The 27666-nt window shown below is 56.6% G+C and overlaps 2 protein-coding genes across 15 annotated transcripts in view; one reads left to right on the plus strand and one right to left on the minus strand.

Annotated features, from left to right (window-relative positions):
• The first annotated feature begins 989 nt into the window (after positions 1–989).
• Positions 990–26425, plus strand: MTSS2 (MTSS I-BAR domain containing 2). 11 transcript variants are annotated; one of them, XM_028841120.2, is made up of 15 exons: positions 990–1071; positions 1296–1513; positions 6231–6292; positions 6404–6477; positions 7215–7299; positions 7385–7476; positions 7579–7653; positions 8876–9033; positions 9385–9492; positions 10314–10411; positions 13047–13173; positions 22109–22183; positions 22552–22728; positions 22885–23050; positions 23199–26425. In XM_028841120.2, the coding sequence occupies exons 1-15, from the start codon at positions 1041–1043 to the stop codon at positions 23954–23956; spliced, it is 2304 nt and encodes a 767-aa protein (XP_028696953.2). In that variant the 5' UTR covers positions 990–1040; the 3' UTR covers positions 23957–26425. The 11 variants fall into 11 exon arrangements, with proteins under 11 accessions (XP_028696953.2, XP_077840761.1, XP_028696949.1 ...); XM_077984635.1 differs by lacking the exon at positions 990–1071 and adding an exon at positions 7960–8173 and having other exon boundaries at positions 1183–1513; XM_028841116.2 differs by lacking the exon at positions 990–1071 and adding an exon at positions 7960–7968 and having other exon boundaries at positions 1183–1513; positions 12951–13173.
• The window catches only part of IL34 (interleukin 34), a 77537-nt gene continuing 75941 nt past the window's right edge, over positions 26071–27666 (minus strand). For 3 of the 4 annotated variants that reach the window (NM_001194359.1, XM_028840529.2, XM_077983856.1), the window contains 1 exon segment: positions 26877–27560. In NM_001194359.1, the coding sequence (NP_001181288.1) occupies positions 27370–27560 (191 nt within the window). In that variant the 3' untranslated portion in view covers positions 26877–27369. 4 annotated transcript variants of the gene reach the window in all.

Below are 27666 nucleotides of genomic sequence, written 5' to 3' on the forward strand. Positions count from 1 at the left end.
AATCCTGAACCCTGCCTTCCCCAGGCCCCTCATCTGCCTTTCTCATCCTGACTCTCTGGGGCAATGGGAGTTCCCCACTGGGGAGATGGGAGCTGAGCCCCAGGAGTTCCTGGATGAAAGGGCAATGCACACTGCAGAACACTGCAGATCACTGCGCAAGGGGAGGAAAGGCCCAGAGCAGTCCAGGGAGGGGCAGGTGCCCCAACCACTGCTTCAGCTGAAAGAGCCCCTCCTCACCCGCAGGGGTACCACCTGCCCCCAGGCTTTGGGAACCCTGGGCTTGGTCTCCAAATGAGCTTGTAATTGGCTCCCTGCCGCCCATGGAGTAGGGGAAAAGGAGCTTATGCCTGTTCTTCCCCCCAGAGTGTGCCCCCCCACCATCATGCTGCCCCCCAGGATGGGTTTCCCTGCCTGGAGTGTCCAGGACAGGCTGCACTTGACATTGCTACCCCATGCACGTGTGTGCATCACACCCACCGTGGACTCAGGCAACAGAGACCAAGGACAGCCCAGCTCTGCTCTGCTGGTCCGAAATGAGCCCCCACCCGCGAGGACGGAGGTTGTCCAGGGCCCAGGAGACCACCACTGCCCCCCAAAAGCCCAGCCTCGGGCACCTCATCTGGGTGGCATCGGCACCACTTGGAAAAGGAGCCAAGAAACTTGGAAGGGTCCGAACTTAAGGAGGAAGGTCTGTGCATGCGATGAAACGTCTTAAGGCGGGCGGTCCCACGATACCCCGCGCCCTGTTCTGTGTAGTGTATCCCATTCAGCCGATACACCGACCAAATCCCGCCACTGTATCCACTGCCCGTCTTTAGAAGCGCGGGAAGGCCCCCGCCCCAGGCCAAAGGCCGGAAGGCGTCGTGGAGCGCCTACCCAGGGGCTGAGAGCCACCCGTCCCACTCCCGAGTGGGCAGGGCTGGCCCCGCCCCAGCACCGCCCCCCGACCCGCGGTGGCGCCCGAGCCCGTCGGCCCCGCTCGCCGGACCAGTCTGGCAGCGCCCGAGCTCGGATTTCAAAGCCCTGGTTTCTGGCCGTGAATGGGCCTGCGCCCGCGCGGCCGTTCCCACAGCCCCCTCCCGCGCGGCCCGCCCTCCTTCCCTCCCTCCCCCCCCCGCGGTCCTCCCTCCGCCGCGCCCACGTGACGCCCGATCCTCGGCGGCTCGGATTACCGCCGCCGTCAGTCCGCGCGCCGAGGCTGCGCCGCTAGCTGCCCGCGCCGCGCCCCCCGCGCCGCCCGCCAGCCCCGCTGCGACATGGCCCGCGCCGCCCGCCGGAGGCCCGCGACCCCGGAGCGCGGCGCGGCCGGCCGCTGAGCGCGGCCTGGAGGCGGGAGGCCCGGCCCGGCCTCGGAGCGAGCGCCCGCGCGGCCCGGCCCCCTCCCCTGCGCGGCTCCCTGCGCTCCGTGCGCCCCGCCGCCGCCGCGGCCCGGCCCGGCCCGAGCATGGAGACGGCCGAGAAGGAGTGCGGCGCCCTGGGCGGGCTCTTCCAGGCCATTGTCAACGACATGAAGGTAACCGGGGCGCGGCGGGGCCGCGGCGCGCGGCGGCGGGTGCGGGTCCCCCCGGGGACGCGTGGCGGCGGGTGGCCGAGCCCCGTGTGGCCGCGCGCCGCGGTGTCTGTGTGTCCTTGTCTGAGCGCGTCCTGCCAGGGTCTGCTGGGCGCCCGTGTCTCCGGGTGCCCGTCTGGGGGTGTGGGTGCTCATGTGTCGGGGTGTCCGTGCGGTGCCCGCGGTGGCCCCGTGGGGTCCTGACCCAAGCTTGTGCACACGCAGGCTCCCTGTGCCCCAGACCGCCAAACCATGAATGGGATTTGGATCCAGGACCGACTCTAGGGCCCTTTAACGAGTCTGGGGTCTTGCCGACCTCCGCCCCCTTCCACCACCATGTTCCCCAAAGGCCCCGGAGCCCAGACAATGCTGTCACCGCCAAAGCAGGAAAAAATAATAAAGCGGAGAACCGTTAACTCCTTCCCCGCCGACCTGGGCCTCTGCGCCCGACCCTGAGACTGCCTCCCCCAGCTCCGCCCCACCCCCACAACCCCAGGAAGCTCCAGGACTCCAGGGTCCCCGGGCTGAATGATCCTGCATCCCAAGGATAGGCCTGGATCATCACCTTGGGAGGAGGCGGGATGAAGGTTGGGGTTGGTGGAGCAACCCCAAGGGAGCGCTTTTCCTACTCCATTACCACCTTGGACTCTCAGCTCCGAGCTCCCCCTCTCTCCCAGGATTGCCTAAGGTCAGGCTGGAGCTGGCCACCCATTCATTCCTCACCCCACCAGGTGGGGAAACTGGGCCTGGGAATGGCTCAAGGTCATTAAGGAGACTGTTGGACCCTTCCCCTGACCTCAGCCCCCATTTTTTCTCCTGGGAAAATTAGTGGGCTCCTCTCCCCAGACAAGGCCAGGGTTTGGCAGGGCTGCCCTACGCTGACTAGGCAGAGAGGGCCCAGCTCCAGTGATAGGGTGGGGACCAGGAACCAGCATTCCTGCCCTCCTGCCCTGCCCCCTTTCTTTAGCCTAGGATGAAGGGGCAGGATTTGGGGGCTGGGAGGAGAACGGGAAAGAACGATGCACCCCACAGGATCTCCCAAGGACCCCCACCCCCACACCCCAGTGCACACTCTGCAAGTGCACAACACAGAATCCCACCAGGCCATGGGTGGGGATGACACCACCCAGCACAGTGCTGCTAGGACAGGCCCCGTAAGGGGTGGGGGTTGCTGGCAGGTTGGAGGTCTAGGCTCCTGGTGCTGCCAGGACAACAGCCCCAGGGACAGCTGCCAAATCTCTGCCCCTGGAAGAGGCCTGAAGCCAGCCTGGCCTGGGACTACCCAGTTAGCGGCTTGTAGATGCTCCCCATACCCTGCCCCTTATGGTGCGCTCCCCCTGGGACCCCCATCTCTTGCAACTGTACATCCAGGCCCCTCCACTGGCCCCCAGCAGTCTCCGTCTGCCCTGTGGACATCACAGCCCTGGCCCCAGGATCCTGTTCTGGGACTGGCAATACAGACCACCCTCCCCTGTCCGATCCCAGAGCTGGCTGAGGATGGGCCTTCCCGCACCCCACCACCCACCACCACTGGCAGCCTCATAGCAACCACTGCAGAGAGCAGCAGATTTTGCTCGTAGAAGTGGACCAGGACTGTCTCTCTCCCTCTCCAGCCAATTTGCAAGGAACTTTGGGATGAGACAGAAGGAAGTGGGCCCAGATCATAGCAAGAGGTTCAAGTAAGACACCAGGCATGATTTGCTGACATGTGGAGGCAAAACAGAAGAGGCTTCACTTGGGATGATGCCAAGGACAGATATGCCCCTACCTATGACACAGGCATGTGTTCAGGGGCCATGACCGTGGCAGAGAAGGGGACGAGGCCACCTGGAGGCTGATCACCTGGATTTGGGGGGCAGCTTCTGGATTTTCCCCTGGGTGGCCTGAGCAGCAGGGCCTCCGTAGAAGAAGGGCGGCCATCAGCAGCCAGGTTGAGGAGACTGAGCTTGCCCCATGAGGCCACCCCACAGTGAGTCCACAGACCCCACAGAAGCCCTCCCCTGGGCCTCTGGGAGACCCTGACCTTGAACTGAGCGGGGGCCGAGGTCAGATGCCCACTGGTGTCAGGCTGTCCACTGAAACCCAGAGAGGGGCAGGGACTTGCCCAAGGTCATAGGCCTGGGCATGGCACCTTCAGCAAAGTGAATGGGGCCTCCACCCAGTGCTGGCCCAGCCAGAAAATGGGGTCATACTCTTCGCCCACCCCTCAAGAGTGGAGAGTGTCACCTGGACACGTAGGCCTGGCCAGGCCTCTGCTAGGGGCCCCTGCAGAGGGCAGGGCTTGCATAGTGTCAGCTGGTGTGAACTGAGCACTTACGGCCTGCTGGGCGCTGCACGGAGTGCTGGCTGGGCAGCGCCTGCTTCAATCTCCACACTGACCCAGTGGGGCAGGTGCCCTTCCTCTCCTGATTTTACAGGTGAAGAAACAGGCTCAGACAGGGGGCCCTTGCCCAGGGGCACCTGGAAAGCCCAGTCCCTGGGATTGGAGGCTGGATTGCTCACCCACACTGCACATCTGAACCACAGCCGCTGCCGGGACAGAGACAGAGCGTCGTCCTCCCTGTCCGTTGGGCGCCTCTAGTGACGAGCCCTCCACCTCCCCACTCCAGAGCCGCCACTGTGCTTGGGGCAGAACTGGGTGTCTCTCGCACCCCAGCAGGCGCCGCCGCCTCTGCAGCCTTGGCGCTCAGTCTTGTCTCCCTGCTTTGTAAGGGAGTGCCTCCACCTGGTGTGCAGTGACTAGGCAGACATGGGATCAGGTCCTGACCCTGCCACCCGGTGGCCGTGGGCAAATAAGTTAACCTCTACGGGCCTCTGTTTCCTCATTGGTGAAATGGGGGCAGTCATGGTATTCATCTCATGGGGCTGTTGGGAAGGTTTGCCTGGGCCTGTCCCAGGTGAAGGCTGGGGATGCTGTTCCTGGGGCGCTGGCTGCTGGAGCCCTGTCTCTTATTTTTAATCAGTGAAATTGACCTGTCCGTGAAGAGGCGGATGTAAACAAATAAGACGCATGTTCCTTTGTCTCTGGGGTCCTTTATGTGGTTGCCGTGGGGAGGGCGGCAGGTCCAGGTCCTTCGAGACTGAGGCATCTAGGTCCATCTGCTAAGGGGATATGGCCTGGCCTCCCCTGCACCCCATCTTGTCCCCTCCCCATGGGGACAGCCTTTAATCTCTGCGACTGCCCGAGGGCTGCTCAGGGGCTAAGAAGGTTCCTGGGTGCCAGGATAGCTGGCTCTGGACCCCCCTCCACCTCTAGCAACTTCTCTGCTCCCTAAAGGGAGGTCTTAGCAAGGTTTCAAGGCTGGGTGGGGGTGGGGGTCCAGGCAGTGGCAGAGTGCCCCCTTTTAGAAGACCCCCTAGGGGTACCCCAGGCATGGGTGGCATGAGTCCATTCCTCGGGATGGCTGGGAACAGCTTCCCAGGCCCCTTCACCCTGAGCTGTGCCCGTTTGGGAATAGCCCACCCACAGCTTCCCCACTCTTGCTTCGACCTCTGTGGACTTTGCAAATATTTGCTTTCTCTGGACACTGGTTTGGTTGGGCTGGGAGGGGAGGGAGATTCTGAGGCCCCCTAAGCTGCCCTGTCTCCTTCCCACCCCTTCAAGCTCTCCTAGCCTGGCAGGGCAAGCCCTAGCCTGCTCCTGGGTTGCAGCTGGGCAGAGCCTCCCTCTGAGGCCCTGAGGGCCAGGGTCTCCTCTTTCCCCTTTCCTCAGGAAGAGCCCCAGCCTCCAGTGCCCATCCTACATGGAGGGGAGGGTCAGAAGCCCCTGTGGGCTGGGGCTTGGCTGGCCCAGGGCTGCCTGTCAAGGAGCAAGACCTCCACAGGGCCCTTGGGCCAGGGCTGAGGTTTCTCCAGGACCCCGGGGCATGCGTTAACCAGAAAAGCCCCATAATCAGATTGGACAACTGGTCGCCAGGAGCCTGACCTCCCTATTGGGAAACCCCCTTCCAACTTGGAGCCTTGGGCCAGGCTGGGATAAAGGCCACACTGTTTCCCCAGGAGGGGAGGGGAGCAGGGGGTGGAGAAAGGTGGCTCTGTTGGCCGCACAAGGCCCCATTCAGCCCAGGGCCTGGTTGTCCCGGGCAGGCTAGCTGGGCCCTGCAGCAGCCACAGTCTCCTCGGCCCTGGGAGCCACGGCTGCTGGCCTGGGATGGCAGCTTGCAGGACACAGGGCGGGGGCCCCGGAGGCCCCAGTCTACACCTGGCGTGCCTTCAGCCCTGCCACCTCCTACCCTCCACACTGTGCCTCTGCCCCTGGTGGGCAGGTCAGTGCCACTGTCCTAGGCACATGTTTGGGAGACACGATGCCTCTCATTGGGCTCAGCCCAGATCCCCTGCCAGGTGCCTGGGAAACTCCGAGGGGACAGGACCTGCCACTTCCTGCTCCGTTTCCCCTGAGGGAGATGTGGGCCCCCTGTAGCCTGTAGGGTGGACGTCCTGACATCAGGGAGGGAGGGCTTAGCAAAGGCACCCATTCCTAGGGACAGGCTTTCCTCATGCTGATGGCTCTGTCCTTGGTCCTCTGCCCTCCGAGAGGACCCAGAGCCTCCCTCTCCATGGGGCAGGGCTGCTGTGTCAGAAACTGCCCTGAGTCTGGACAGAGCATGTGAGGAGCCTGGCCCAGGTCCAGCCCTGCAGCCGCCCCACAAGAAGCTCACTTTCTCTCCCATCTGCCCGGCAGAGCTCCTACCCCATCTGGGAGGACTTCAACTCCAAGGCCACAAAGCTGCATTCCCAGCTGAGGTGAGTTGTCCCAGGGCATCCCAGCAGGGGAGAGGCAGGCAGAGACCCCCCACCCCCGACCATCCGTGCTGTTGTCCTTCTGACCATCTGTGTCGTTGCCCCTCTCCCCAGGACCACCGTGCTGGCTGCTGTGGCCTTCTTGGATGCCTTCCAGAAAGTGGCTGACATGGCTACCAACACCCGAGGTGGGGAGGCGTGTGGCTGGAGGTTGGGGGTACCCCAGGGTGGGCCTGGAGGCTGGAAAGGCAGAGTAAGGGATGGGCCAAGGAAAGTACGCCAAGCCCAGCACCTTGAGTTCTGCTCCTTAATGGAATGGGCTGGTTGTGGAGAGTGAGCCCCTCGTCACAAGAGGCATGCAAGCAGGAGTGGGTGAGTAGTGACAGGAGTGTTCCCTGGGGATTCCCTTCTTGCTGTGGCTGTTCATGTGACCCCAACCCCCCCAGCACAGAGATTCTCCTTAGGGCTTCTTCCCACCTATGCCCGCCGTCCTTGTCAGAGCACGCAGGGTCAGGTGAGCGCGCCGTTGGGCTTGGCGCCTCCTCCGCCCTCTGGTCCGAGTGGCAGAGACCTGGGGCTCCTGCTCCTTCGGGTCCTGGGCGTGCTCATACTCCCGTGCCTGCATCTGGGCACACCTGGAGGGTCGTTTGGCCGGCTCCTGGAACAGTCTTTGGCGCTGGCCTCTCCCAACTGGGGGAGAGGGGAGGCCGCCGCAGGAGGCTGGCACGGCGGGGATGGCGGAGGAAGAGCTGGTGGAGATGGAGGAGGCCCCGAATCCCCCAGGGCCCAAAGGACTGCGGCTCGGCGGGGGCGGGGCGCGGGCTGCGGGCTCAGCCTGTGCGGCCGGGGCGCCCCCTCCTGGCCCGAGGCCGGGACTGCGCAGGCCCCGGCGGGGCCCCTTCCCACGCCGCGCTTGCCTCGCCAGGGGCCACAAGGGACATCGGCTCGGCGCTCACGCGCATGTGCATGCGCCACCGCAGCATCGAGACCAAGCTGCGGCAGTTCACCAAGTGAGTGGGCGCCGCAGGGGGGCGGGGCGACGGGGCGTCGCGGGGGAGCCCAGCCCTGACCTGCGCTCCCTCCCACCCTCCGCAGCGCACTGCTGGAGAGCCTCATCAACCCGCTGCAGGAGCGCATCGAGGACTGGAAGAAGGCGGCCAACCAGCTGGACAAGGACCACGCGAAAGGTGAAGGCGGTGCGGGGCCGGGCTTCCCACCCCCACTCCGCAGTTTCCCACCCCCTACTCCGCAGGAACCCCATTAGAGCGCTCCCCTCTCTCCCTCTGCAGAGTACAAACGAGCCCGGCATGAGATCAAAAAGAAGTCGTCGGACACGCTCAAGCTGCAAAAGAAGGCGCGCAAAGGTAGTGCCCGGCATGGCCCCCCAGCCACAGCCCCACGGCCCCGCTCCACAGCCCCGCCGCCCTGTGGGGCCCCCTAAAGCTTTCATCCTGGCCAGAGGGGCGCTGTCCCCGACACAGGACCCTCCAACCTGTTGGGTGGGACAGAGGGAGTCGCCCTGCCCCCCAAACCTGGTCCAGAACCTCCCTAGGGGAGGCAGCAGGAGGCCCAGGCACCCCCGCCCCAGGAGTGGCTCTGTCCATCCGGCGTCTTTCACACATTCTTTCTTTCTCTGTCTCTCCTCCTCTCCTCCCACATCCTTCCTGTAGAGCTACTTGGTAAGTCAAATGTCGGTCCCTCCAGCTGCTCCTCCCGTCCTTGTTGCATTTGTCTGTCTCCCCCAGCTCAGGGCCATTGGAAGGAACCTCTCCAGGCCAAGGAGAAGCGAGGAAGGCGGTCGGTCCACGAGGGAGGGGCCTGGGGCACAGTCCCCCTGGGACCCCTGGGGGCCCTGGCCAGGGATGAGTCCAGGGCCACTGCTGGGTCAGTCTGCCAGGCCAGGAGGGGTCGGCCAGGGCGAGGTGCAGGCCACAGGCCCTGGCTGCCCCACCCCCACCAGGCTGGCCTGCGTGCTTACCTGTCACCTCCCCACCTGCCATCTCATCATCTCCTCTGCATCATCCTCTCGCCTCTCTCTTTCTTGCTGCTTCTTGTGTCGCTGTTGCTGTCTGTGTGCTCTGCTCCCTGAGCTGACTGGGAACCCACACAGACCCCTTCCCTGCCTCTAAGGCCCAGCCCTAGCTCTCCTGGACCCCGCCCCTCCATGGCCTGACCTGCAGCTGAGCCCCACACTCTCCCTTGTCCCGCTTCTGCCCCACCTCCCTGGACCTTGTGAGGTGAGGGGCACCATGCCAGGGCAGTGAGGGTACCCCAGGTGGAGGCCAGGGAGGCTCCGTGTTGGCAGAGCTCCTGGGCATCAAGAGCCTCCATGGAGATGCCCCGATCCGGAGTGGCTTTGCAGCTTTGGCCTCTTTCTTGTGCGTGTGTCTGGCCTCTCTTCCTGCTTTGGTGGGACTAGCCCTTCCACAAGCCCCAGAATCCTCACTGCCCTCCCCAGTCCCATGGCCCCAGGGCAGCACCCAGCCCAACGGCCGAGAGATGCCACCACCAGGGTCTGAGCCCATTCGTGGGTGTGGCAAGCCAGGCTGGCATCCCCAGCAAGGCCTCTCCTCCCCACCCCTCCAGGGAAAGGAGACCTGCAGCCCCAGCTGGACAGTGCCCTGCAGGACGTCAACGACATGTACCTGCTGCTGGAGGAGACGGAGAAGCAGGCCGTGCGCCGGGCGCTAATTGAGGAGCGGGGCCGCTTCTGCACCTTCATCACCTTCCTGCAGCCTGTGGTGGTGGGACTCCTGGGGACTCAGACCCCAGAGGGGTGGGCTGGGCCCAGGGTTGACCTTCTGACCTCCAAGAAGGGTCACTTCTCAACAGTCCCTGGCTGGGGGCATCAAGGCCACATGCTCCTGGCCCAAAGGCAGGTCTCATAGCTCACCATGCACTGATGTGGTCTGGACAGACCATCATACCAGCCATCTGGGCTGCGTGGGCCCTGCGTGCACCAGCCCCGAGCAGCACTGGTTAGCGAGGAAGGGTGAGAGAGGAGAGGCCCGACAAGGCCTGCTGCTTCTCCAGGGCGGGTGGGCAGGTGGGCAGGTGGGCGACAGGGCCGCAGGTCTGACTCGCTGCTTCCTCAGAACGGAGAGCTGACCATGCTGGGAGAGATCACCCACCTGCAGGGCATCATCGACGACTTGGTGGTGCTGACGGCGGAACCCCACAAACTGCCTCCCGCCAGCGAGCAGGTGTGGGAGCCCTCGGGCCAAGAGCCAGGGGCAGGGAGGAGATGGGCTGCCCTAGGTTGGGAGCAGTAGAGGGGAAAAGAGGATGGCATTTGGGGGAGGCAGCTAGGGGCATAAGACCAGACCCCTTCTAACACCCACTGCAGGCCATCCCGGAGCACCTGCCAGGGTTGGGGAGGGTCTGCCCTGGCCAGCAGCATTCTCAGACTCAGAGTAGATGGGTGAAGTCCTGGATCCATGGAGCCAGGCCCAGAGTCTGCCTGCCCTGCTCCACCTGGGCAGACTACCTGCCGAACCTGGAGATGCCCCACCTCCCTTCATGCCCAGAAACCCCATCCCCTCCCCTAGACCCAGGCATACCTGGCCACCCCACCCCAACCCTGTTCCCACTGCACTCAGACCAGTCCTGCCCCACAGCCTGCGGGCAGCACGCTCCGGGGGCACTTGTTGCATGCCCAGCATCTGCCAAGTTATCTCAGGGTATCTTCCGCTCTCAGACAGGAACAGGTGGCCCCGATTCACAGGAGAAAGCAAACTCAGGGAGGCGCAGGAGCAACCTGCACCCCATGGTGTCAGGGTCACTCGCCTAGTCCAGGCTGGGCTCGGAATCTGTACTCTGTGTGTGTGAGCTGAAGGGGCTCTAAGAAGGCTGTGTCCCCCGGTGTCTCCCTGCTCCCCACATTAGGAGAAGCCGGGGGGAGGGGGCTTCAGACTCCTGGGTCTTCTCCTGGGGAGAAGACCCAACTGGGAAGAGAGTGGGGGCCTCTGGCCCTACTAGCTCTGAGGAGCTGCCTCCAGTGACCCCCATCCATGTCCCTGTCCAGGTAATCAAAGACCTAAAGGGCTCGGACTACAGCTGGTCCTACCAGACCCCACCCTCATCACCCAGCAGCTCCAGCTCCCGGAAGTCCAGCATGTGCAGGTCAGTGGAGGTGGGGTTCCCAGGGGTGTGGGGGGCGGTATCCCAAGAGGAAATGGGGATGTTCCCAGCAAAGCTGCATCAGAAATTGCTTCAGGGCCTCAAAATTCACAACTTTTACATCATCTGAGGAATTTGCATATGTAGAGGGAAAATGTGCCCTGTCATCCCAAGACTGCTACTGGCACAGGCGTTTGTTGGCAGGATAGAGAGCAGGGGCGGTACCTGCTTCATTTATGGAGCATCTACTATGTGCCAGGTGCTGTGCTAATTGCTTTATGCATTTTTTCTCATTGAATCCTAACACTGCTGTATCAGGTATGGTGTTATCTCCATTTCACAGAAGGGAAAACTGACGCATGAAGTCCCAGCATTTAACCACTGGACTCTGCCAGGCCCAGCACCATGTGGGGTCATAGTAAGAGTCAAAGATCAGGGAGAGATAAGAAGGCTTCTAGAAACATGTACTGGGGCCACAAGGTATAGGACACTCCAGCCTAGCTGGCTCCTAAGAGCTGGTTCCCATGGAGGCAGCTGCCACATCTGGAGCCTTGGCCCAGGCTGGCCCCGGGAGCCTCACAGAGCTGGGGAGAGGCCAAGGATCTTGCAGTCACTAGCCAGGCTCAGGATCAGGGCCTTTCCTTGGTCGGGCACTGGGACTGGGTTTGGAGGAGACATTGATGGTTCAGGGTTCCTTGGGTGGGAAGGGCAGTAAACACAGAGTGAAGTGCTGGTGGGGGTCCCCCTTTACCAGGCACCCCTATCCCCAGAATCACTGGCTGGACATCCAGAGCTTGTGAGAAGCCAGGCACAGCAATCAGCTACTACCTCAGAGAGAAGCTCTGCAGACCCTGCGTGGGCGGCCGTCCCGCAGTGAAGGGGCTGATTGCAGGGGACAGCCATGAGCAGAGGCTGGGAGGCTTCAGGGTCATGCTTAGAGAGAAGGCAACTTTCATTGCCAGGAACACCATCCAAGGGTTGAATTGCTGTGCTGAGGGTGTGAGCCATGGAGGGCTGGACACCCCTTGAGGGAGTGGAGAGGGCGAGAGTGATGGTGGGTGCAGGATCCACCTGGAAGGTGACCTCTGTACCCGGACACACCGTCACCATATGCTAGACATCCAGTTAGGACTGGATGGCAAATACCAGATTTTCAGAAGGTGGTTTAGAAATGATCAGACTCGCTGTGGGCAGTCGCTCATGCCTGTAATCCTAGCACTTCGGGAGGCCGAGGCTAACATGGCGAAACCCCGTCTCTACTAAAAAATACAAAATAATTAGCCAGGCGTGGTGGCGGGCGCCTGTAGTCCCAACGACTCGGGAGGCTGAGGCAGGAGAATGGCGTCAACTCGGGAGGCAGAGCTTGGAGTGAGCCGAGATTGCGCCACTGCACTCCAGCCTGGGTGACAGAGCGAGACTCCGTCTCAAAAAAAAAAAAAAAAGAAGTGATCAGACTTGTGTCTGGTTCTAATTGTTTGATGCCCAGTGACTCAGTTTCCCCATCATAAAACTATTTTTTTTTTAATGGTGGTCATCAGTGATAAAGATATATTCTTTAGGATATAAGAATCTAGATTAAGATCTTTGGTGAAACCAATAGGTTTTTTTGGTGGGTTTTTTGGGTTTTGTTGTGTTGTGAGACAGGGTCTCGCTCTGTCACCCAGGCTGGAGTGCAGTGGCACAATCATGGCTCACTGTGGCCTCGACCTCTGTGGTTCAAGTGATTCTCCTACCTCAGTTTCCCAAATAGCTGGGACTACAGGTGTGTACTACCATGCCTGGCTAATTTTCATATTTTTTGTAGAGATGGGGTCTCACCATATTGCCCAGGCTGGTCTCAAATTCCTGGACTCAAGCAATCCACCCACCTCAGCCTCCCAAAGTGCTGGGACAGGTGTGAGCCACCACACCCAGACAATACAACTGTTTCTTGTTTCTTTTCTTTTTTTTTTTTTTCAAGACAGAGCCTTGCTCTGTCTCCCAGGCTGGAGTGCAGTGGCGTAATCTTGGTTCACTGCAACCTCCACCTCCCAGGTTCAAGTGATTCTCGTGCCTCAACCTCCCAGGTAGCTGGGATTACAGGCGTACACCACCATGCCTGGCTAACTTTTGCATTTTTAGTAGCAATGGGGTTTCACTGTGTTCTCCAGGCTGGTCTTGAACCCCTGTCCTCAAATGATCCGCCCACCTTGGTGTCCCAAAGTTCTGGGATTACAGATATGAGCCACTGTGCTCGGCCTGGACAGCTGTTCTTAGTGGCAGAATAGGAGGCAGAGAGGTCGCCTGACCCTGGGCATTCCCTGACCACAGCTCCCCTCAGCACTGGGGCTTGGGGGTACCCTGCTCTGGCACTCCCCTTCCACACTGTCCCAGAACACAGCTCCTCTGTAGCACCTGGGTCTCAGGACCTCCTAGTCTGACATTGTCTTTTCCTTCCTTTGCCCCTCACCTCTTTCCCCACCCTCGTCTGTCAACCTCCCCGAAACGCACACCCCTCTGTCTCCCTGTCTGGCTACTGTGCCCTCTTCCTTCACTCCCCTAGTGCCCCCAGCAGCAGTAGCAGTGCCAAGGGTGGCGGAGCCCCATGGCCTGGGGGTGCCCAAACATACTCACCCAGTTCCACCTGTCGCTACCGCAGCCTGGCGCAGCCAGCCACCACCACCACTCGCCTCTCCAGCGTTTCCTCCCATGACTCTGGCTTCGTCTCCCAGGATGCCACCTACTCCAAGCCCCCCTCGCCTATGCCTTCAGACATCACCAGCCAGGTGAGGGGGCGTTAGAAGGATCAATCAGGGTGGGGTACAGCAGCCTTATGCCAGCATCAGGCAAGCCACATGCGGGGCTACTATAGCTGTTTAGACTGGCCTGAAGGCCCCCAAGGCCTTTATTCTGTTCAGTATTTATATTATCATTTTTTATCTCTGCTTTTAAATTCACATATCTTTATATTTTTAATGAGTCTCTTGTAAGCAGTATAATGCCTAGATTTTCTTTTTTTATCCAATCTGACAACCTCTATCTTTTAATTGGCATTTTTAGCACCTTTGTATATATTATGAATACTGACATATTTAGACTTCTGGCTTTCTTCTTTCTGTTTGTCCTGAATTCTTGTGTCTACCCTTGCCTTTGTTTTTTCTTTTCTCTTATTTCCCCTCTACTGAATTGTAAGTTATGTACTATCTCTTTTCTTTTATAGCTTACCTTGAAATCTTAACATGCATACTTAACAAAGTCAGAACCCCACCTCCTGAATAATTCAAGGCTCTTAATATATATATATTTTACTTGTCACCCACTCTCTCTCAAACTTACAAGCTATATTATTTTCTCTTTTTTTATACTACCCACAAATGACATTTTTCTTCTTCATTTCTTTATTTTATACATACAGTACTTGTTTAGATTTACCCATATGTTAATACACATGTCTTGTCATTTTTTCCTTGCATCTCAAATCCTCCAAAGCTTACTTTCTTTCTTTCTGAAGTAAAGAACATCTTTTAGAAGTTCTTTTAGAATAGATCTGTAGTTGTAAACTCTCGGGTTTTGTTTATCTGAAACATGTTTTCTTTTGTCCTCCTTCTTGAAAGTTCGTTTGGCCAGGAGCACTATTCTGGGGTGAGCGTTGTCTTCCATCCACACTGTGAAGGTAGATAGTTTTCCGCTGTGTTCTGGCTTCCACCATTGGTTGGAAGGTCAGCTGTCAGTCACTGATGCTTCTTTTTGAGGAATCTGAGTCTTTCTCTGGACACTTCTAGGCCTTCTCTTTAGTTGTGCTACAATGTGTCTACAATGTAGATTTATTTTTATTTAACCTCTCTTGGTTTGTATCATGTCTTTCATTTGTTCTGGAAATTTTCAGTCATTATCTCGTTTTGTTTTGTTTTGTTTTGTTTTGTTTTGTTTTGTTTTGAGACAGGGTCTCACTGTCACCCAGGCTGGAGCACAGTGGCATGATCTTGGCTCACTGCAACCTCCTCCTCCCAGGCTCAAGCGATCCTCCCACCTCACCCTCCCAAGCAGCTGGTACTATAGGCATGCGCCACCATGCCCAGCTAATTTTTGTATTTTTAGTAGAGACTACATTTTGCCATGTTGCCCAGGCTGGTCTTGAACTCCTGGGCTCAAGGGATCTGCCTGCCTCGGCCTCCCAAAGTGCTGGGATTACAGGTGTGAGCAACCGCGCCCAGCCAGTCATTATCTCTTTACTTCCACTTTGATTCTTTCTATTCTCTCCTGCTGGGATTCCAGTTGGATGCATGTCCAGCCCTCTCTTTCTATCTTATGCATCTCTTAGCTCATATTTTCTATCTCCTTTTTTCTCCAGATATATTCTGGATCATTTCTTCAGTTTTATCTTACAATCGACTTTTTCTCCTTTTTGCTATTTAACCTACCCACTGAGGCTTTTTTGTTTCGGGTTTTTTTTTAACTTTTTATTTTGAAATCATTTTAGACTTGTAGAAAAGTTGTAAAATGTGTAGAGTTCCCATATACTCTTCCCAGAGTCTCCCCAGTGTTGACATCTTATTTTACATAACCATCAAAAACGTTTTTAAAACCAAGAAATTAACACTGGTGTAATACTAAGTAATCTACAGTCTTCTTTCTATTTTTGCCAGTTTTCCCTCTCCTGGTCCAGGGGTCCATGACCCGATTCAGGACCCTACATAATGTTCCTGGGTTTTTTTTTTTCTTTTATTTTCTTTTTGAGACAGAGTTTCGCTCTTGTCACCCAGGCTGGAGTGCAGTGGTGCAATCTTGGCTCACTGCAACCTCTGCCTCATGGGTTCAAGCGATTCTTCTGCCTCAGCCTCCCAAGTAGCTGGGATTACAGGCATGCGCCACCACACCCAGCTAATTTTTTGTGTTTAGTAGAGACGGGGTTTCACCGTGTTGGTCAGGCTGGTCTCGAATTCCTGACCTCAGGTGATCTGCCCACTTCAGCCTCCCAAAGCGCTGGGATTACAGACATGAGCCACTGCTCCCGGCTAGGACCCTACATAGTGTTTCGTGTTGGTGTCACCTCAGTTTCTCCAGCTCATAACAGTTTCTCACACCTGTCCCTCCTTGTTTTTCATGACTTTGATACTTTTGAAGAATATCAGTCAGATGTTTTGTAGGATGCCTCTGAATCTGGCTTTGTCTGATGTCTTTTCATTCAGAATTAGAAGTCGTACAGTTTTGGCAAGAGTACCACAGAAGCGCGGTTGTCCCCTTCTTGGTGCATCCTAAATGCTGCACAATGTCACTGTGCTGTGTGACTGGTGATGTTCACCTTGATCCTTGGTTAAGGTGGTGTATGCCAAGTTTCTCCACTGGAGAGTCATTATTTCCGCCTTTTTAATTAATGGAATATACTGTGAAGGGATACTTTTGAGATGATGAAAATCTCCTGCTTCTCCTTGTACTTTTGCTCACTAGTTTTGGCATCCACTGATGATCTTGCTTGTTAAAATAGGTGACTTTCTATTTCCGTCATTTCTCCTATATTTTTTAATTGAGATTCTACTATAAAAAGATCTGTTCCTTCTCCCCCATTTATTTATATATTCAATTTTTAATTTCTATCAATATGGGCTCATAAATATTTCTTTTATTCTACGGGTTATAACCCATCACCATTGAGTCTTTCAGGAACTTTTTTTTTTTCCTTATGAGACAGACTCTTGCTCCATTGTCCAGGCTGGAGTGCAATGGTGTGATCTTGGCTCGCTGCAACCTCCTCCTCCCGGGTTCAAGCCATTCCCCTGCCTCCGCCTCCCAAGTAGCTGGGATTACAGGTGTGTGCCACCACGCCCAGCTAATTTTTGTATTTTTAGTAGAGGCGGGGTTCTGCCATTTTGACCAGCCTGGTCTGGAACTCCTAATCTCAAGTGATCCACCCATGTCAGCCTCCCAAGTGCTGGGATTACAGGCATGACCTGCCACACCTGGCCAAGGAACTTTTTTATCGAGGTATTCTAAACACACCAAGAACAAGAATATAAGCAGGATAACCACCACTCCTGAAGCCACCAGTGCTCACTTAAGTCACTACACACCCAAGGGTAACCACTGTCCTACTTTTGACTTTTTTTTTTTTTTTTTTGAGACAGGATCTCACTCTGTCACCCAGGCTCAAGCAGTCTTCCTGCCTCAGCCTCCCAAGTAGCTGGGACTACGGGTGTGCACCATCATGCCCGGCTAATTTTTATATTTTTTATTTTATAGAGATGGGGGTCTCACTATGTTTCCTAGGCTGGTCTTGAACTCCTGCCTTCAAGCAATCCATCCACTTCAGCTTCCCAAATCACTGGGATTTCAGGCGTGAGCCACAGTGCCTGGCCTAGTTTTGCCCTTTTTATCCTTTCTACGTGTTATACTTGGAATTATATAGTATGTATCCTTTATGTCTGGCTTCTTTTTGCTCAGTTATGTTGATGAGATTCATCCATGTTTTAGGTGGAGATATAGATGTTGCGCATTGCTATATGGCATTCTATTGTGTGAATACATAATTAACCCTTTTGATGGACATTTGCATAGTTTCCAGTTTTTTGGCTATGATGCTGCTAATAGTGCTGCTGTGAACATTCTAGTATGCGGTTCTGTGGGGCACATTCCTAGGAGCAGAACTGCATAGTCATGGGATATGCACATCTTCAGATTTGATAGGTACTACCAAACAGTGAACCAAAGTGCTCATACGAATTTACCCTCCTGTTAGCAAGATTAGGACAGTGTTTTGTGTTTTGTTTTGTTTTGGAGACAGTCTCACTCCCAGGCTGGAGTACAGTGGTGCAATTTCAGCTCACTGCAACCTCCACCCTTGGGGTTCAAGTGATTCTCCTGCCTCAGACTCCTGAGTAGCTGGGATTACAGGTGCATGCCACCACACCTGGCTAATTTTTGTATTTTTAGTAGAGATGGGGTTTTGCCATGTTGGCCAAGCAGGTCTCAAACGCCTGACCTCAGGCAGTCCACCCGCTTCCGCCTTCCAAAGTGCTGGGATTACAGGCATGAGCCACCATACCTGGCCAAGATTATGACAGTTCATTGCTGTTCCACATCCTCACCAGCCCTTGACATTTTATCTTGATTTCATTTTAGCCATTCTGGTGGGGGATAGTAATAGTAATTCCCTGTATATTTTATTTGCATTTCTCTAATGCTGTTGAGATTGAACACCTTTTCATACTTTTTTTTGTTTGTTGGTTTGTTTTATGAAACAGCGTCTCACTCTGTCACCCAGACTGGAGTGCAGTGGCACAATCTTGGCTCACTCTAACCTCTGCCTCCCAAGCTCAGGCAATTCTCCTGCCTCAGGCTTCCGAGTAGCTGGGATTACAGGCGTATGCCACCACACCTGGCTAATTTTTGTATTTTTAGTAGAGACGGGGTTTCACCATGTTGGCCAGGCTGGTCTTGAACTCCTGACCTCAGGTTATCTGCTCGCCTTGGCTTCCCAAAGTGCTGGGATTACAGGCGTGAGCTACTGCGCCCAGCCTTCATACTTTTTTTTAAGAGATAGGGTCTTGCTATGTTGCCCAGGCTGGCCTCATACTCTTGAGCTTAAGCAATCTTCCTACCTCAGCTTCCTGAATAGCTGAGACTACAGATGTGTACCATTGAACCCAGCTACCTTTTCATACCCTTAAAGACCATTAGAATATTTCCTTTCATGAAGGACCTTTTTAAATCGTTTGCCCATTTTTCTACTGCATTATCTGTCTTCTTCTTACCAATTTATAGAACTTTTTGATATTGCAGATAAAGTTCCTAATTGGATATCTTCTCTCCTTCTATGGGTACATTTTTATTCTCTTAATGGGGGTCTTTTAATGACCAGAAGTTCTTAGTTTTAAAATAGTCCAGTTTATCCATTTTTAAATTGTTAGTGCTATTTGTGTCCTGCTTGAGATATTTTTGCCTACTGCAAGGTCACAAAGATGTTTTCCTCTAAAAAGCCTTTTGGTTTTGCCCTTTTCCTTTAGATCTGCAGCTCATCTGGAATTGAGTGTGTGTGTGTGTGTGTGTTTGTGTGTGTGCGCATGCGCACGTGTGTGTGCGCACGTGTGTGTGGTGTGAGGTAGGGGTCATTTTTTTCACGTGGATATCCAATTGACCCAGGACAGTGTATTGAAAAAAAAAGAAAAATATGTCTTAGTCAATTTGGACTGCCGTAACAAAATACCATAACCTGGGTGGCTTAGACTTCAGAAATGTAGTGCTCACAGCTCTGGAGGCTGGAAGGCCAGGATCAACACACCAGCAGATTCGGTGTCTGGTGAGGACCCGCTTTCTGGTTCATAGATGTCACCTTCTTGCTGTGTCCTCAGTGTTGGAAGGGGCAAACTAGGTCCCTCAAACCTCTTTTATAAGATCCCTTTCATGAGGGCTCCACCCTCATGATCTAACCACCTCTCAGTACCTCATCTTGGGGGTTAAGATTTGAACAGAGGAATTTGGGGGAGACATAGACATTTGGAGCATAGCATCTTCTTTTCCTCAGTGCACAGCAGTGCTGCCTTCATCATCAGTCAGGTATCTGTAGGTGTGTGGTTATTTCTGGACTTGGCACTCTGTCCTACTTGTTGATTTCTCTGCCTTATATCAATGCCACACCATCTTAATTATTGTAACTTCATAAAAAGTTTTTTTTTTTTTGAGACAGTCTCACTCTGTCCCCCAGGCTGGAGAGTGCAGAGGTGCAATCTTGGCTCACTGAAACCTCTGTTCCCACGCTTAAGCAAGTCTCATCCCTCAGCCTCCTGAGTAGCTGGGATTACATGTGCACCACCACACCCAGCTAATTTTTTGAATTTTTTGTATTGGGGTTTTGCCATGTTAGCCAGGCTGGTCTCAAACTCCTAATCTCAAGCAATCCACCCACCTCAGCCTCCCAAAGTGCTGGGATTATAGGCGTGAGCCACTGTGCCCAGCCAAACTTTATAGAAAATCTTGATATCTGATCATGGAAGTCCCCTAGCTTGGTTATTTTTTTGGTACCACTTTGTCTTTTTTCAGCCCTTTGCATTACCATGTAACTTTTAGGATCAGCTTGTCAGTTTCCACCAAAAGAAGAAAAGAAAAAAAGCTCCTGGGATTTGAATGGAATTGCAGATATATCTCTCCGTTTGTTTAGGCTTTACTTCCTCTCAATGTTTTGTAGGGGTTTTTGGTTTTCGGGTTTTTTTCTGAGGCAGAGTCTCACTCTGTCACCCAGGCTGGAGTGCAGTGGTGCAATCTCAGCTCATTGCAACCTCAGCCTCCTGGGTGCCTCAGCCTCCCGAGTAGCTGGGATTACAGACATGCACCACCATGCCAGACTAATTTTTGTATTTTTAGTAGAGACGAGGTTTCACCTTGTTGGCCAGGCTGGTCTCAAACTCCTAGCGTCATGTGATCCTCCCGTCTTGGCCTCCCAAAGCACTGGGATTACAGGCGTGAGCCACCATGCCCAGCTTGTTTTGTGGTTTTTGTGTATAGATCTAGCATATCTGTCATTGGAATTTTTTCCCTATGTATTCAGTGTTTATTGACGTTATTGTAAATTACATTAGTGTTTTAGGGTGGTTTTGTTTTCCTGTTAGCTGCTAGTATTTAGAAATGCAATTGATCTTTTTCTGACTTTGTTCCAATAACCTTGTTAAAAGGTTAATCCTACGTTGATTCTAATAACTTGTAGATTCTTTTTAATATTCTACATATACTATTATGTCACTTGTAAATAGTGATCTTTTTTTTTTTTTTTTTTTTTTTTTCTCTGAGACAGAGTCTTGCTCTGTCATCCACACTGGAGTGCTAGAGTTCAATGGTGAGATCACAGCTCACTGCAGTCTTGAATTCCTAGGCTCAAGATATCCTCCTGCTTCAGCTTCCTGTGTAGCTGGGACCACAGGCATGTGCCAGCACACCTGGCTAACTTTTATTTTTCATAAAGACAGGGGTCTCACTATGTTAGGCTGGTCTCGAACTCCTGGGTTCAAGTGATCCTTATATATCAGCCTCCCAAAGTGCTGGGATTACAGGTATGAGCCACCACACTTGGCCTTCTTTCTTTTCTTTCCAATCCATTTGTTTTTTCTTTCTTTTTCTTGCTTTATTGCACTAGCCAAGATTTCCAGTGCTGAACAGGAGTGATGACAGTGGGCATCCTTGTCTTTCTCCCAATCTCAGAGGGAAAAGTATCAGTGCATTTGTAGATATTCTTTATCAGAGCAGCTTCCTTTTTAGAAGCTTGTGTCTTTGTTTTGTTTGTTTTTTCATGAGCGAGTGTTGAACTTTTTATCTGAGTTTTCCAAATACTTTTTCCATTGAGTTTTTTACTTTAACCATCATATTGCCAAAAGTCTGCATTTGTTATTTCCTCTGAATTCTCACAGGTGGTGCCTGGTTTCCTTTTATTTTGGTGATCTTGGTTCATTCGAATCTGCAGGAAATCTGGGGATCTAAATCCAGAATGATTCAGAGAGCTGGAGGAAGGGGGCTGCCCTGGCTTAACTTGGCTCATTCCCAGGCCAACACCTCACCGTGCTCCATGTCCCCACTGCTGCCACCCTTAGTATCTCTTTTCCCCCTTACTGGCCACATCCAGGCCGTCAGCAGTGAGTCCTGTGGTCAGTCTTTGAAATGCGCAGGGCTGGGCTATCGGGTGGGTCAGCACCCATCGTGTGCACTCTGGGCTGCTGTGTCCTGCTGCACATGAAGCTGGCGTCTGCCCCAGGGAACCCTGCTCATCACACGTGCTCAGGAGTTCGTGGGCCTGTGTCTACCCTGCTTTTTTTATTCTTTGTAGTTGTTTAGGAAGGGAGGGCGTCCCAGGACACCTAGTCCACCCCACTGCCCAGAGCAGGCGTGTCACTTTCATACTTCAGTCCACTTTAAAACAGGCTTCCCCCACCCCATTCTACGGAAGCAGTTCTCCTCAGAGTCTCCATAGACACCCTGTGCCCCAAGCGGACAGCCCCATCCAGCAGCATCAGCACAGCCACCCCCTTCTCCACAGAGCAGGCTCTCCTGATTCCTGGGGCATCGCCTGCTCATGGTTCTCCTACTTCTCCGGCCACTCCCTGTCGCACTCCTTTCCGGGACTCTCTTCTTCCTCCCAACTGCTGCGCATCAGCAGCCGTGGGCCTGGCCGTTCAATCTTGTCTAACTGCACTCGCTGCCTGGTGGCCTCATCCTACCCCGAGATCGCTGCACTGATGGCTCCAACCCCAACTTCTCCCTGCACTTAGCTTGTGAATACGACGGCCCTCATTGCATCCTTGCAGAGACCTCAGAGGCAGCTCAGCTCAGTGCTCAGCGTGGCACCTGGGGCTTCACACTTCCCCCGTGTCCTGTCTGAGAAAACTGTGACACCATCAACCCAACTGCTCAGACCAAACACCCAGCTGCCACCCTTAGTATCTCTTTTCCCCCTTATTGGCCACATCCAGGCTGTCAGCAGTGAATCCTGTGGTCAGTCTTCGAAATGCGCAGGGCTGGGCTGTCGGGTGCATCAGCGCCCATCGCGTGCGCTCTGGGCTGCTGTGTCCTGCTGCAGATGCTCAGCGGCTGTGGCCCTGGGGTAGGGGGGTGGGCGCTGGGCAAGGTGCTGAATTGAACCGCCCCCTTGCATGCCAGCTCTGTGACCAAAACTGTTCTCTCCTCTCCTCCTCGCTGCCTGCCGGCCCCTCTGTCTGCAACCGCCTGCTGGCCTCTGCATGGCAGAAGTCCTCCAGCTCTGCATCCTCTGAGGCCTCGGAAACCTGCCAGTCCGTTAGCGAGTGCAGCTCCCCCACCTCGGTCAGTGCTCCCAGCCCGGCCCCAGGATAGTCACCAGCTGCTCCTCCTATCCGTGCCCTCTCCACCTGGTGCCACTACCACACAGAGGGCCTGGGTTCAGCCAGGGGTGCGTGCACACAGCACCTGTCCCCAAGAGACAAGCCGCCTGGCCACCTCCTACAGTCACTGCCCACACAGCCACATCTTACCCCTGGGCCTGGTGGGACTGAGGGGCCACGGTCACACTCCATGTTCTGCCCTTGGCTGTGACTGTGAACCAGAGGCCCTTCATAGCCCTGGACACCATGAGCCTCAGCCACAGTGAGGGGCCCCCGGGCTGTAGATGGTAGGGCCAAGGGTCCCCCTGACCTGCCACACCCTCCCTGCAGGACTGGTCCAAGGTTGGCTCCCACGAGCAGCCCTCAGGCGCCACTCTGCAACGGAGGAAGGACCGAGTGGAGCTCCTGAGAGACACAGAGCCAGGCCCTGCCAGTGGGGGCACCCTGGGCCCCAGTGGGGAAGAGGCACCACGACCCCGGATGTCCCCTGCCACCATCGCGGCCAAGGTAGGCCGGCCAGGGTCCCCCTTCACTTCCAGGTTAGTCCCAGGAGGCCCAGCCAGTGGCCTCAGGGCCAGCTCCAACCACCTGGCAGGGCTGCCTGGAGTTTGGGCAGAGGGGATTGGGGGCACAAGGCTTCAGCCTGCACTTTCCCACCCTCAGCACAGCGAGGAGGTGTCCCCCGCAGCCAGTGACCTCGCCATGGTGCTGACGCGCGGCCTGAGCCTGGAGCACCAGAAGAGCAGCCGGGACTCGCTGCAGTACTCCAGCGGCTACAGCACGCAGACCACCACGCCCTCCTGCTCTGAGGACACCATTCCCTCCCAAGGCAGGCCTGCGGGGCTGGGGTGGGACCAGGGATGGCTGGGACTTCGCCATCCAGGAGGGCCCCGTCCTTCCCCCTCTGTGCTCACCCTGGTGGGCTGGGGGCAAGGAACCACCTGGGACCCCGACCTTACTGCGTCCCATGCCCCCAGGCTCCGACTACGACTGCTACTCTGTGAATGGGGATGCAGACAGCGAGGGCCCGCCTGAGTTTGACAAGTCATCCACCATCCCGCGCAACAGCAACATCGCCCAGAACTACCGTCGCCTGATCCAGACCAAGCGCCCAGCCTCCACTGCTGGGCTGCCCACCGCCACTGGCCTGCCCTCGGGCGCACCCCCTGGCGTGGCCACCATCCGCCGCACGCCCTCCACCAAGCCTACCGTGCGCCGCGCCCTGTCCAGCGCTGGCCCCATCCCCATCCGGCCGCCCATCGTCCCTGTGAAGACGCCCACGGTGCCTGACTCACCCGGCTACATGGGGCCCACACGGGCGGGCAGCGAGGAGTGCGTCTTCTACACCGACGAGACCGCCTCACCCCTGGCACCGGACCTTGCCAAGGCCTCCCCAAAGAGGCTCAGCCTGCCCAACACAGCCTGGGGCAGCCCATCCCCAGAGGCAGCCGGGTACCCCGGGGCAGGTGCCGAGGACGAGCAGCAGCAGCTAGCGGCCAACCGGCACAGTCTGGTGGAGAAGCTGGGAGAGCTGGTGGCGGGTGCCCATGCACTGGGCGAGGGCCAGTTCCCCTTCCCCACTGCTCTGTCAGCCACCCCCACGGAGGAGACACCCACCCCGCCCCCAGCTGCCACCAGCGACCCCCCGGCCGAAGACATGCTGGTGGCCATCCGGCGTGGGGTCCGGCTCCGCAGGACCGTCACCAACGACAGGTCGGCGCCCCGCATCTTATGATGGCGCCACCCTCCCCATCCTCTCAGGCCCCAGTGCGAGCAGGTGGCCTGGTCTGTGAGCCGCAGGCACTCAAAGCAAAGGCCCAGCCAGGAGAGAGGACAGAACCAGGGCAGAGGCCATGCCACTTTACAGAAAGACACACCTCACTTGGATTCCAGCATTTAAACGGGAAGTGACTTCTTAGCAAGCCTGGCCGGGACGGAGCCTGCAGGCCTGGGCCTGGTTCGGGGTCTGTTTTATGCTCTTCTGTCCCTCCTCTTCCTCCTCTCGGGCCCTGCCTCTTCCATACCCGTGAGCACCAGGGCCAGGGCCCCGCCCACAGCAGAGGGGCCGGGCTGGCCTCCCTCTCACCATCCCGGCCTCTCCCAGGGCTGGTCCTGCCTCAGCTCCTCCTGGAATGCTGGCCCCCTCTCCCCTGCCTGAGCCCCCCTCCTCCCCTCTTGCCTTCTCTCTGCCTCTCCCAGGCCTCTCTCTCCGGGAAGCAGAGTGGCTGTGGAGGGCAGGTGTGCGCTGGGCTGGATGTCTGCTGGGGGCTGGGGGCCAGGGCAGCAGGTTGGAGTTGGGCAGCCAGGCCCTCCCGTGTGGGAAGGGAGTTCCAGGGCCCATGCCGAGTCTCAGGGAGGAAACCAGGGGCTGCCTGGGGAGTCCCGGGGGCCCTGTGGTGGCTCCCGCCCCTCGCCTCCCCGACCCCGTGAGGCTGGCTGGAGGGGACCAGGGCAGTTCCTTGGAAACTAGGGCAGCAGGGTTAGGAGGCCGGAGGCCCTAGGGTCACCGGCCAGCCACACAGGCACCGTTTTCAGATGTTCACTTCTCATTGGGTACATCAATCCTTTAACTTTGGGGTCACAGTTTCAGCCACCTTTGGAAGGAGGGGACTGGAGCAGTAGGAGGTGTGGGGTCATTTTATGAATATAATAAAATGGAGCTGGCTGTGGACGAGGACTGTGTGTGGGGGTGAGGGGACGATACAGGGTGGGTGTCTGGGAGCACCTGGGGGACAGCCCCCCCCCGTGGCCTGGTGGTCCTATGGCAGGAGGAGAAGGGGGGGACTTGGCTCCCCCAGAGTCCTGGGAAAGCTACTGTTCTCTCTGGCGTCTTGAGCGTAGCCAAAATAGGGTTGGGAGGCTCCCGGCCTGTCTGCTGTGGTCTGAGCCAGCTGCAAGCCCAGGTAGGGGAGCGAGTCTGGGAAGATTGGCTTTGACTCTCTGTTGCCAGAGGAGATGCCATCCCAGGACGGCCCCCACTGTAGTCCAGGCTTGCGCTGGCAGCGGGGGCGGGGGCGGGGGGGGGCAAAGCTGCCCCCACCCCACGCACCAAGTCACGCCAAGTCTCAGCAGGTAAAAGCACGTGAGCCTAAGGCAAGCGGAGGAAGTCCTGGTGGCCCCGCAGGTCAGGAGGGAAAGCAGGGCTCGGAGGGCATCGTGGCCCCAGGGCAGGGTCCTACCTGGGGGTCAGGAGCACCTTGGTCTTGATGGAGTGGAGCTGGGTCTGAGCCTCCCAGGCTTGAGCTCCTGGAAGTTGTTGTGCGGTGAGTTGGGACCCCGGCAGGGCAGCTCCTGGGTAAGTCTGGGCACCAAGCAGGCCCTGATGTGCACGGAGTCTCATCAGAGAGAGCTGATGGAGAATGGTCCCTGTAAGTAAGTCACTAGGTCCAACAACTGCCTGGCCGAGCACTCAACCCGTGGAGCTCAGGCCAACATCAGGGCCCCTGTTTTAGGGGCCAGGAGAGCAGGTGACCAGTGTGGGGAGTCTTGGGTGGAATTTCTGCCGCACATTCTCCCCAGGGCTGCAAGGGTCTGCTGAGGCAGGGCGGTGGAGCAGGATTCAGGATGTGGTGGGAAAAGTGTGAGGGGCAGTGGGTGGGCAGGCCTGGGCTTCAGAGGTCCTGATGGGAAAGGAGGCAGGGGCTTCCCAGAGAGGGGGGCTCGTGTGGCACAGCCCCCACCAACTCCGCCGTGCCCCTCCCCTGCAAGCCCCGGGGGCTGTACATACTCTACCCCATCCCCTCGTCCATCCTGAGACCACCCCTGCCGCCCTTGCGTCGACGTAGCGACCACCTCGTAGGCCCACCCACCTCGGGATCCGAGCCAACCATCCCACATCACAAACTTTGGTTTGGGGGACTTTACGTTTGTTTAATTTCTCATTTTGTACAGAGAAATATTCTTTTCAAAAGCGTCTTTTGACTGAAGTAACTTTCCTGGTGCTGTTGTTAACTCGTTCCTTTTCTTAATTTATTCCCCCACCCCAGGCAGCCCTCCTGGTTCCTACTCACCCTTCCCCCCCTCCCCTACCCTCCATCCCATACGAACCATTTTGTTTCTTTTCTTTCTGTCAGATTTTGGAAAAATTCTCCTCTCCTCCCCGCCCCCTCCACACCATCCTCTCCCTGATTTAAATAGTCACTGCTACAAGTAACAGATGCACTGTGAAGATTCCAGTATTAATAAAGGTGTACTGTAATTAACACCCCTGCCTCTGCCTGGCTGCTTTCCCGCCCCATCCCCACACCTCACCTTTCCTACCCCAGATCCCAGCTGCAGGGGGCCAGGCTGGGGGCTCCCGGAGGATCTCAGATCTCCATGTGGGGGCCAGGGCCAGACCTGGGTCTCTGAAATGCCCCACAGGTGTCCCTGCTAGGGGCTGCCTGGGGGCAGCCAGATGGAGGGAGGGAGGGAGGATGGCAAGGGTCAAGGCGAGGGGATCAGCCCAACACCGCCTCCCCCAACCCAGGCTTACAGAGGCCCCTGGGCTAGGCAGATCCAGAACTCCATCCCTGGCATCCTTCTCATTCCACATCCCTTGGGCAGGCTCCATCCACTCCGAATCCACACCCTCAGCCCCGCCCCCATTGATTTCCTGCGCTTGGCCACCTCCCATCCCCTCCAGGTTCACCCCTGAAGATGCAAAGCAAAGCAAACCAAAGGAAGCGGGGTGTTTAATAGAAAAAAGAAACTGGAAGAGCATCCGCTATGGCTAGATGTGGCACTTGGCACCGCCCTCTGCCCCCAGCTCCCCAGTCTGCCAGCCTGGGGGATCCTAGAATGGCCACGTCGTGCTGCCCGTCTCCCTGCAACCCACGGCTGTGGCCTCACCGCTGCGGGCCACAGGAGGCTCAGCACCCCCTTCAGGCGGGGGGACAGTGAGGGCAGTGCCAGGAGGGGCCAGGAGCTATGTCCCCATCCACCTTCAGGTCCCCAGGTCCCCTCCGCTCCAGGTGAGGCCATGGCAGCTATGGAAGGCAGGAAGCTGAGCCCTGCTGTGGCGCAGAATCCCCCTCAAAGGAAAAACCCCCTTCCCCGGGGTCCTCTCCCAAGGGGGGTCTCACCACCACCCCTCGAAGTCTCAGGTCCAGTTGAACTCCTGTGGGAGCTGGTCTGGCTGCCCCTATCTGCAGTCACCATCCAGAGTGCTCAGGGCAAGAGGCCCTCGCCCTGTGCCCTGACCGGCCTCGCCAAGCCTGTGGAGTGAGGCGGGGAGCTGGGGGACCACGGGGGCGGAGGGTACAGCTGGGTGGCCGCATATTGCAATGAGGGCTCTGGGCAGTAAGACTGAGGACTTGGCACCTCACAGTCCTGCCAGTTTAGGACGGAGCTTTGTTTACCTGCAAGGGGTAGAAAAAAAAAAAAAGACTGCAGCAGTGTTCAAGACCACCCTCTCCACCAAACCAAGCCACGTGTGCTGGTCCCCCCACCCTACCCAGGGCCCAT

The sequence above is a fragment of the Macaca mulatta genome, chromosome 20 (assembly GCF_049350105.2).
Source record: "Macaca mulatta isolate MMU2019108-1 chromosome 20, T2T-MMU8v2.0, whole genome shotgun sequence".
In the NCBI taxonomy this organism is placed as follows: Eukaryota; Metazoa; Chordata; class Mammalia; order Primates; family Cercopithecidae; genus Macaca; species Macaca mulatta.